Consider the following 11,173-nt stretch of genomic DNA (forward strand, 5'->3'; position numbering starts at 1 on the left):
GGTCTCTTTATGATCTTATAGACTGAAGTTTGTTTGTCTATGGTCTCTTTATGATCTTATAGACTGAAGTTCTGTTTGTCTATGGTCTCTTCATTATCTTATGGACTGAAGTTCTATTTGTCTATGGTCTCTTCATGATCTTATGGACTGAAGTTCTGTTTGTCTATGGTCTCTTCATGATCTTATAGACTGAAGTTCTATTTGTCTATGGTCTCTTCATGATCTTATGGACTGAAGTTCTATTTGTCTATGGTCTCTTCATGATCTTATGGAATGAAGTTCTATTTGTCTATGGTCTCTTCATGATCTTATGGACTGAAGTACTATGTTTGTCTATGGTCTCTTCATGATCTTATGGACTGGAGTTCTATTTGTCTATGGTCTCTTCATGATCTTATGGACTGAAGTTCTATTTGTCTATGGTCTCTTCATAATCTTATAGACTGAAGTTCTATTTGTCTATGGTCTCTTCATGATCTTATAGACTGAAGTTCTGTTTGTCTATGGTCTCTTCATAATCTTATGGACTGAAGTTCTATTTGTCTATGGTCTCTTCATGATCTTATGGACTGAAGTTCTGTTTGTCTATGGTCTCTTCATGATCTTATGGACAGAAGTTCTATTTGTCTATGGTCTCTTCATAATCTTATGGACTGAAGTTCTGTTTGTCTATGGTATCTTCATAATCTTAAGGACTGAAGTTCTATTTGTATATGGTCTCTTCATGATCTTATGGACTGAAGTTCTATTTGTCTATGGTCTCTTTATGATCTTATAGACTGAAGTTCTGTTTGTCTATGGTCTCTTCATAATCTTATGGACTGAAGTTCTATTTGTCTATGGTCTCTTTATGATCTTATAGACTGAAGTTCTATTTGTTTATGGTCTCTTCATGATCTTAAGGACTGAAGTTCTATTTGTCTATGGTCTCTTCATGATCTTAAGGACTGAAGTTCTATTTGTCTATGGTCTCTTTATGATCTTATAGACTGAAGTTCTATTTGTTTATGGTCTCTTCATGATCTTAAGGACTGAAGTTCTATTTGTCTATGGTCTCTTTATGATCTTATAGACTGAAGTTCTATTTGTCTATGGTCTCTTCATGATCTTATAGACTGAAGTCTGTTTGTCTATGGTCTCTTCATAATCTTATGGACTGAAGTTCTATTTGTCTATGGTCTCTTCATGATCTTATAGACTGAAGTTCTATGTTTGTCTATGGTCTCTTCATGATCTTATAGACTGAAGTTATATTTGTCTATGGTCTCTTCATAATCTTATGGACTGAAGTTATATTTGTCTATGGTCTCTTTATGATCTTATAGACTGAAGTGCTGTTTTTCTATGGTCTCTTCATAATCTTATGGACTGAAGTTCTATTTGTCTATGGTCTCTTCATGATCTTATAGACTGAAGTTCTATGTTTGTCTATGGTCTCTTCATGATCTTATGGACTGAAGTTCTATGTTTGTCTATGGTGTCTTCATGATCTAATGGACTGCAGTTCTGTTTCTCTATGGTCTCTTCATGATTTTATGGACTGAAGTTTTGTTTGTCTATGGTCTCTTCATGATCTTATGGACTGAAGTTCTATGTTTGTCTATGGTCTCTTCATGATCTAATGGACTGAAGTTTTGTTTGTCTATGGTCTCTTCATGATCTTATGGACTGAAGTTCTATGTTTGTCTATGGTCTCTTCATGATCTAATGGACTGAAGTGCTATGTTTGTCTATGGTCTCTTCATGATCTTATAGACTGAAGTTCTATGTTTGTCTATGGTCTCTTCATGATCTTATAGACTGAAGTTCTATGTTTGTCTATGGTCTCTTCATGATTTTATGGACTGAAGTGCTACGTTTGTCTATGGTCTCTTCATGATCTTATAGACTGAAGTTCTATGTTTGGCTATGGTCTCTTCATGATCTTATAGACTGAAGTTCTGTTTGTCTATGGTCTCTTCATGATCTTATAGACTGAAGTTCTATGTTTGTCTATGGTCTCTTCATGATCTTATAGACTGAAGTTCTATGTTTGTCTATGGTCTCTTCATGATCTAATGGATCTAAGATGAGGAAGTACCAACCTCCACTAAGATGACCTTCATGCCAGGAGGTCTGACATCCCCCAGCATCTTCAGGCACGTGTACTTGTTGGACCTCAGGAGAAACTCTTGGAATTGTGCTGACTGGGAGCTACTGTTCATGTTCCAGTCTAGAAGGGAATAGAGCAGTCCTGAAAATGGGGAACCCATGAATTATGATGAATGGAAAACATGACAACCATAAGAAATCTAACTTGTTCAGGTTTCATATTTTGCTCCGTGGTCATTGTTTCATCACAATCATGTCTATGACTTTAGGACTATGTGCACAACTACAATACACACCATGACTTTAGGACTATGTGCACAACTACAATACACTCCATGACTTTAGGACTATGTGCACAACTACAATACACTCCATGACTTTAGGACTATGTGCACAACTACAATACACACCATGACTTTAGGACTATGTGCACAACTACAATACACACCATGACTTTAGGACTATGTGCACAACTACAATACACTCCATGACTTTAGGACTATGTGCACAACTACAATACACTCCATGACTTTAGGAAAAAATTCAAAAGTTAATGATTATTTGCAAAAAAAAAATTGTTTATGAGTTTGAACATCAAATATGTTGTCTTTGTAGCATATTCAGTTGAATATGGCTTGAAAAGGATTTGCAAATCATTGTATTCCGTTTATATTTACATCTAACACAATTTCCCAACTCATATGGAAACAGGGTTTGTAAATGGACTATTGTTGGTGTTTTTTAGAGGACTTTATGGGCGCAGTAGAGTACTCCCATTCTCTGCATTGTTAGCTGCCTCCTACTTGCCATATCTTTATGATTTAGAATGCATCAAAAAGAAAGATCTTGTATAGCCTGAAAAGAGGTTATAAAAGTGTCTAGTAATATGTTGTCTCTAGAAATAACAAAGCAGCATTCTTACCGTGTTGACTGTGTGAGTCCTCACTAGTGGGGTTGGTCCACTCCTGGATCCTTAGGCCCAGCTCGGCACATAAAACTTGGACTGTAGCGGTCTTTCCACAGCCTGAGGGTCCAGTCAGGAGTAATAGTCCACCCTGAGCATGACACTACAACTTAGGTCACATCTGGAAGATCTAGGACACTTGATCAACAACTTAGTCCACCCTGAGCATGACAAGACAACTAAGATCTAGGACACTGATCAACAACTTAGTCCACACTGAGCATGACAAGACAACTAAGATCTAGGACACTGATCAACAACTTAGTCCACCCTGAGCATGACAAGACAACTAAGATCTAGGACACTGATCAACAACTTAGTCCACCCTGAGCATGACAAGACAACTAAGATCTAGGACACTGATCAACAACTTAGTCCACCCTGAGCATGACAAGACAACTAAGATCTAGGACACTGATCAACAACTCCACTAAGAAACAAAGCAAAATAAAAAACATTTATATCAGCTTCTCATTTTTGTAGAATGAATGTTTTTCTTGTATTAATTGGACAGCAATTTGGGATGGAAATTAAAATCCATCATTTCTACCCAATTTTCAAAAAAGTTGAAATGGAAATATTGACAGGTATGTTTTTATTCATTCTCATCACCTATATATGTACATTTCAAATCATAGATGTACATATGTCATATCATAGATGCTATTTATGTCAAATCATAGATGTTAAATATGTCAAATCATAGATGTTACATATGTCAAATCATAGATGCTATTTATGTCAAATCATTGATGTTAAATATATCAAATCATGGATGTTACATATGTCAAATCATAGATGTTAAATATGTCAAATCATAGATGTTACATATGTCAAATCATAGATGTTAAATATGTCAAATCATAGATGTTACATATGTCAAATCATAGATGTTACATATGTCAAATCATAGATGTTAAATATGTCAAATCATAGATGTTACATATGTCAAATCATAGATGTTAAATATGTCAAATCATAGATGTTACATATGTCAAATCATAGATGTTACATATGTCAAATCATAGATGTTACATATGTCAAATCATAGATGTTACATATGTCAAATCATAGATGTTAAATATGTCAAATCATAGATGTTAAATATGTCAAATCATAGATGTTACATATGTCAAATCATAGATGTTACATATGTCAAATCATAGATGTTAAATATGTCAAATCATAGATGTTACATATGTCAAATCATAGATGTTAAATATGTCAAATCATAGATGTTAAATATGTCAAATCATAGATGTTACATTTGTCAAATCATAGATGTTAAATATGTCAAATCATAGATGTTAAATTTGTCAAATCATAGATGTTAAATATGTCAAATCATAGATGTTAAATATGTCAAATCATGGATGTTAAATATGTCAAATCATAGATGTTAAATATGTCAAATCATAGATGTTAAATATGTCAAATCATAGATGTTACATATGTCAAATCATAGATGTTAAATATGTCGAATCATAGATGTTACATATGTCAAATCATAGATGTTACATATGTCAAATCATAGATGTTACATATGTCAAATCATAGATGTTACATATGTCAAATCATAGATGTTAAATATGTCAAATCATAGATGTTAAATATGTCAAATCATAGATGTTACATATGTCAAATCATAGATGTTACATATGTCAAATCATAGATGTTAAATATGTCAAATCATAGATGTTACATATGTCAAATCATAGATGTTAAATATGTCAAATCATAGATGTTAAATATGTCAAATCATAGATGTTACATTTGTCAAATCATAGATGTTAAATATGTCAAATCATAGATGTTAAATTTGTCAAATCATAGATGTTAAATATGTCAAATCATAGATGTTAAATATGTCAAATCATGGATGTTAAATATGTCAAATCATAGATGTTAAATATGTCAAATCATAGATGTTAAATATGTCAAATCATGGATGTTAAATATGTCAAATCATAGATGTTAAATATGTCAAATCATAGATGTTACATTTGTCAAATCATAGATGTTAAATATGTCAAATCATAGATGTTAAATTTGTCAAATCATAGATGTTAAATATGTCAAATCATAGATGTTAAATATGTCAAATCATGGATGTTAAATATGTCAAATCATAGATGTTAAATATGTCAAATCATAGATGTTAAATATGTCAAATCATGGATGTTAAATATGTCAAATCATAGATGTTACATATGTCAAATCATAGATGTTACATATGTCAAATCATAGATGTTACATATGTCAAATCATAGATGTTAAATATGTCAAATCATAGAGGTTACATTTGTCAAATCATAGATGTTAAATATGTCAAATCATAGATGTTACATATGTCAAATCATGGATGTTAAATATGTGAAATTATGGATGTTAATTAAATCAATCAATCCTACCTGTGATGTGTTTGAATGCATTCTGAGCCAATTTTCCACTTCCTGGACCTTCTTCTTGTGCACTGCAAGCTCCGCCTACATGAAGACAACAAGTTAAACATCAGCAGCTAGCAGTATATGTATATATATATATATATATATATATATATATATATATATATATATATATATATATATAATAGTGATAATATTCTACAAAAAAAGTATCTTATATATGATAAAGTGATAATGTTCTATAAAAAAGTATCTTATATTGTATATGATAAAGTGATAATATTCTATAAACAATTATCTTATATATGATAAAGTGATAATATTCTATAATCAAGTATCTTATATATGATAAAGTGATAATATTCTATAATCAAGTATCTTAGAAACGACAAAGTGATAATATTCCATAAACAAGTCTCTTATCTATAACAATGTATATCAAATATTTTGTTAGGGTATTATTTCCTTCTTCAAAGGCATGTTACTGTTCAAATTGCCAAGCACCAATCACTGATTTCAGTTCTTCTGGAAAGAACGTGACTGTGATTGAAAAGTAGAACCTTTGGTAGAAGGTCACCAGCTCCAGAGTTGTACCACATTAGCTAACAATGCTAACCTTTGAGCGTGCTGCGTATCTTTGCACCCAGGGTTCATCCTGGTCCTGGCAGCCAGAGTCCGCTTCTCCTTTCCTCTTCTGGGGCTTCTTCTGCTCACTTCTGGAAGCCAAAGCCTGGCAAGAACGTTTCTTTCCACAAGTAGGCAAGTTGTCCCCCAACAAGTCAGTGAACGATGGATTCACCCAATGGTTGTGCTGCAAGAAAACATCGGCATTAAGTCTGCACCTCTAAGGAGCAAGACCAGAAGAATGGACTGTCACTGGACCAGTGGAGAGGACCTTCAAGTATTTCAATTTAGGCCCGCCACATCTGTATCACATATGGTGCATATTGTCAACTGTATCACGTATGGTACATATTGTCAACACATCTGTATCACATATGGTACATATTGTCAACTGTATCACGTATGGTACATATTGTCAACACATCTGTATCACATATGGTGCATATTGTCAACTGTATCACGTATGGTACATATTGTCAACACATCTGCATCACATATGGTACATATTGTCAACTGTATCACGTATGGTACATATTGTCAACACATCTGTATCACATATGGTGCATATTGTCAACTGTATCACGTATGGTACATATTGTCAACACATCTGTATCACATATGGTACATATTGTCAACACATCTGTACCACATATGGTGCATATTGTCAACTGTATCACGTATGGTACATATTGTCAACACATCTGTATCACATATGGTACATATTGTCAATTGTATCACGTATGGTACATATTGTCAACACATCTGTATCACATATGGTACATATTGTCAACACATCTGTATCACATATGGTACATATTGTCAACTGTATCACATATGGTACATATTGTCAACACATCTGTATCACATATTGTCAACACGTCATCTGTATCACATACTGTATTGTCAACACGTCATCTGTATAGACTTTGACTTAGACAAACTTTAATGATCTACAAGGGAAATTGTTCCACACAGTAGCTCAGTTACAATGATGGAAAGTGTAAGAATGGAAAGGACAATGCAGGTATAAATAGACTAAATATAGCGATATAAATATAACATATACGAAATATTTCAATAATAGATGCACAGTATATTATATATACTGATATATTATATTATATTATGTCTATATCATATATAGAAAATATAACAATTACCATGCATGCACATGACGACAATATTACAGTATATGTGACAGCTGCAGCATAAAATAGAGAGTAAATCCAGCAGAAAATAGAAAATAGACTTTAAAAACAAAGAGAAAGAGCTAACCTAGAAGGTGTCAAGTAATAGACAGATATCTGTATGGCCAGTGATTATACAGCTGGATGGAGTGTGGAATGAAGGAGTTCTTGAATGGAACACTGTGGGAACCAAGCTGAAGGAGCCTGTTGGAGTATGAACTCCATCCATCCATCCATTTTCTACCACTTATTCCCTTCGGGGTCGCTGGAGCCTATCCCTTCGGGGTCGCTGGAGCCTATCTCAGCTACAATCGGGCGGAAGGCGTTTACACCCTGGACAAGTCGCCACCTCATCGCAGGGCCAACACAGATAGACAGACAACATTCACACACTAGGGACCATTTAGTGTTGCCAATCAACCTATCCCCAGGTGCATGTCTTTGGAGGTGGGAGGGGCCTATCCCCAGGTGCATGTCTTTGGAGGTGGGAGGAAGCCGGAGTAGAACCCACGCAGTCACGGGGAGAACATGCAAACTCCACACAGAAAGATCCCGAGGCCGGGATTGAACTCACGACTACTCAGGACCTTCGTATTGTGAGGCAGACGCACTAACCCCTCTCCCACCGTGCTGCCCTCCAATCCAATCCACTTTATTTATATAGCACATTTAAACAACAAAAATGTTTCCAAAGTGTTAAAAACAATATTTACGTACTCCGCACGTCAACATCTCTGTTCGGTGCCACACGTCCACACCATCAAAATGCCGAGGCAAACATTTCCAGATCAACACCGTATGAAAAAAAATGTTGATTTTTTTTTTTTTAGTTGTGATTTCCTTCTTTGCATGAAAGTTTAAAAGTAGCATATATTAATGCAGTATGAAGAAGAATGTTTTAATGTAGACACATAGAATCATCATACTACTGTGATTATATGCATCAAGTGTTCATTCAAGGCTAAAGCAAAATATTGAGATATATATCGTGTATCGCGATATGGCCTTCAAATATTTCGATATTAAAAAAAGGCCATATTGCCCAGCCCTAATATATTGTGTATCGTGACATGGCTTAAAAATATCGAAATATTAATAAAAGGCCATATTGCCCAGCCCTAGTTAATACCAATGTGCTTGACGGAGACACACACAAAGAAGTTGTAGACCTCCGTGCTTTTTACAAGTTTCATCTGTTTTGTGGCGTAGAATGATGTCTGGAGCACAATACTTCCATATAGTCCTTGCTATCACTCCACAAATCTGGTTTTAATCAAGAATCAAAATCTATTCCATTGCATAGTTGGATTATTATTGCTCCTATCTGCTTCTTGCAGGAAGATCCAAGCCTCTTTTGCACTCAGACAGTTCACACGCTGCTTGCTGTACAACAGCCATCTTGGCTTGGTTCACCACCATTGCCTTTCACTTCAGGGAAGAAGTCCCGTGACTGAATACAAGCTCTATATGCTCCAAATAACAAACTGACCTTCTTTGAAGACACTTTCTCTTCCATCTTTGGCATGCTTGAAGTCCTCAACCTAAGAAACGTGATGTGCAATTATTACTATGAACATGATAATATGAATACAATTATTACTATGAACATGATAATATGAATACAATTATTACTATGAACATGATAATATGAATACAATTATTACTATGAACATGATAATATGAATACAATTATTACTATGAACATGATAATATGAATACAATTATTACTATGAACATGATAATATGAATACAATTATTACTATGAACATGACAATATGAATACAATTATTATTATGAACATGATAATATGAATACAATTATTATTATGAACATGATAATATGAATACAATTATTACTATGAACATGATAATATGAATACAATTATTACTATGAACATGACAATATGAATACAATTATTATGAACATAATATGAATACAATTATTATTATGAACATGATAATATGAATACAATTATTACTATGAACATGATAATATGAATACAATTATTATTATGAACATGATAATACGAATACAATTATTACTATGAACATGATAATATGAATACAATTATTACTATGAACATGATAATATGAATACAATTATTATTATGAACATGATAATATGAATACAATTATTATTATGAACATGATAATATGAATACAATTATTACTATGAACATGATAATATGAATACAATTATTATTATGAACATGATAATACGAATACAATTATTACTATGAACATGATAATATGAATACAATTATTACTATGAACATGATAATATGAATACAAACACAATGACAATGTGAATGCTTGTTATTGCCACAACACTTTGACAGTATTACATCATTCATTGACAGTATTAAGTCATGAAAAACACGTTTTAATGTCGACATAAACTTACCAAGTTTGACTTCAAGTTCGGTGTATGACTCTTTATTCTTCTTTTCTCCTAAAGTTCTTCAATCATTTATCGCCACTAGAGACAAATTGAACATTTATCGCCACTAAAGAGACAAATTGAACATTTATCGCCACTAAAGAGTCAAATTGAACATTTATCGCCACTAAAGAGTCAAATTGAACATTTATCGCCACTAAAGAGACAACATTTATCGCCACTAAAGAGCCAAATTGAACATTTATCGCCACTAAAGAGCCAAATTGAACATTTATCGCCACTAAAGAGCCAAATTGAACATTTATCGCCACTAAAGAGCCAAATTGAACATTTATCGCCACTAAAGAGCCAAATTGAACATTTATCGCCACTAAAGAGTCAAATTGAACATTTATCGCCACTAAAGAGACAACATTTATCGCCACTAAAGAGCCAAATTGAACATTTATCGCCACTAAAGAGCCAAATTGAACATTTATCGCCACTAAAGAGCCAAATTGAACATTTATCGCCACTAAAGAGCCAAATTGAACATTTATCGCCACTAAAGAGACAAAATTTATCGCCACTAAAGAGCCAAATTGAACATTTATCGCCACTAAAGAGCCAAATTGAACATTTATCGCCACTAAAGAGTCAAATTGAACATTTCTGACCAAGTTTGTTTCTACAAGCCGTGGAGGCTGAATGCCGCAAATCGCACCGAGGTGACGTAAAGTAACGTAAAACTCCCATTTATGACTGTAGTGCTTATTCTGCGCATGCGCACACCGGTCGCCATCTCGGAAACCTCATTTCATTTTTATTTTATTTATTTTATAAACCTTTATTTATAAATTGCAACATTTAAAAACAATTGAGAAATAATAATCAAAATAAGTACAAACCAGCGCCAGGGGGTTGTAAACTCAATAAAGTAACTATAATTTCATGTTATTTGAAGAGATCACATTTGGTATTTGAATTCATGACAACAAGATAGAAATGCTTGTCGATGTTATTTTCTTGCAAGCTAAATTCCTCCAAATCCAAGCTCGTGCTGTCACTGTCAAGGCATGGCCTTCTCCAATGTTTACAACCAAAACACAACAAAAAAGAAATGATAGTGCAGATATTTAAGGGTGAGAATCTTTGGCCACCTAATGATTCATTTCGATTCTTATAGCCAGGGTGAGGATTCCATTCACAATGGATTCTCGAGTCAAACTCATTCTCGCAATGTATTAACTAGTATAACAGTTATAGAGAAACTTTTTCAAAACAGGTTAGAAAGCTCCTTCTGTTTGCCTGAAGATGGCCTAAAACGTCATATATATATATATATATATATATATATATATATATATATATATATATATATATATATATATATATATATATACATATATATATATATATATATATATATATATATATACATACATACATACATACATATATATATATATATATATATATATATATATATATATATATATATATATACATACATACATACATAC

At 33.2% G+C, this 11,173-nt stretch overlaps 1 protein-coding gene across 1 annotated transcript in view; it reads right to left on the minus strand.

The window, feature by feature from the left end:
• The window catches only part of LOC133619840 (cell cycle checkpoint protein RAD17-like), a 70,735-nt gene extending 60,418 nt beyond the window's left edge, over positions 1–10,317 (minus strand). The window contains exons 1-6 of the mRNA XM_072915280.1: positions 9,675–10,317; positions 8,761–8,812; positions 6,077–6,271; positions 5,467–5,541; positions 3,014–3,146; positions 2,085–2,233 (exon numbers count right to left, since the gene is read on the minus strand). Coding sequence (XP_072771381.1) covers positions 2,085–2,233; positions 3,014–3,146; positions 5,467–5,541; positions 6,077–6,271; positions 8,761–8,796 — 588 coding nt within the window. The 5' untranslated portion in view covers positions 8,797–8,812; positions 9,675–10,317. The remainder of the gene's footprint in view (positions 1–2,084; positions 2,234–3,013; positions 3,147–5,466; positions 5,542–6,076; positions 6,272–8,760; positions 8,813–9,674) is intronic.
• Between the last annotated feature and the right edge of the window lie 856 nt (positions 10,318–11,173).

Source organism: Nerophis lumbriciformis, linkage group LG20 (genome assembly GCF_033978685.3).
Source record: "Nerophis lumbriciformis linkage group LG20, RoL_Nlum_v2.1, whole genome shotgun sequence".
Lineage (NCBI taxonomy): Eukaryota > Metazoa > Chordata > Actinopteri > Syngnathiformes > Syngnathidae > Nerophis > Nerophis lumbriciformis.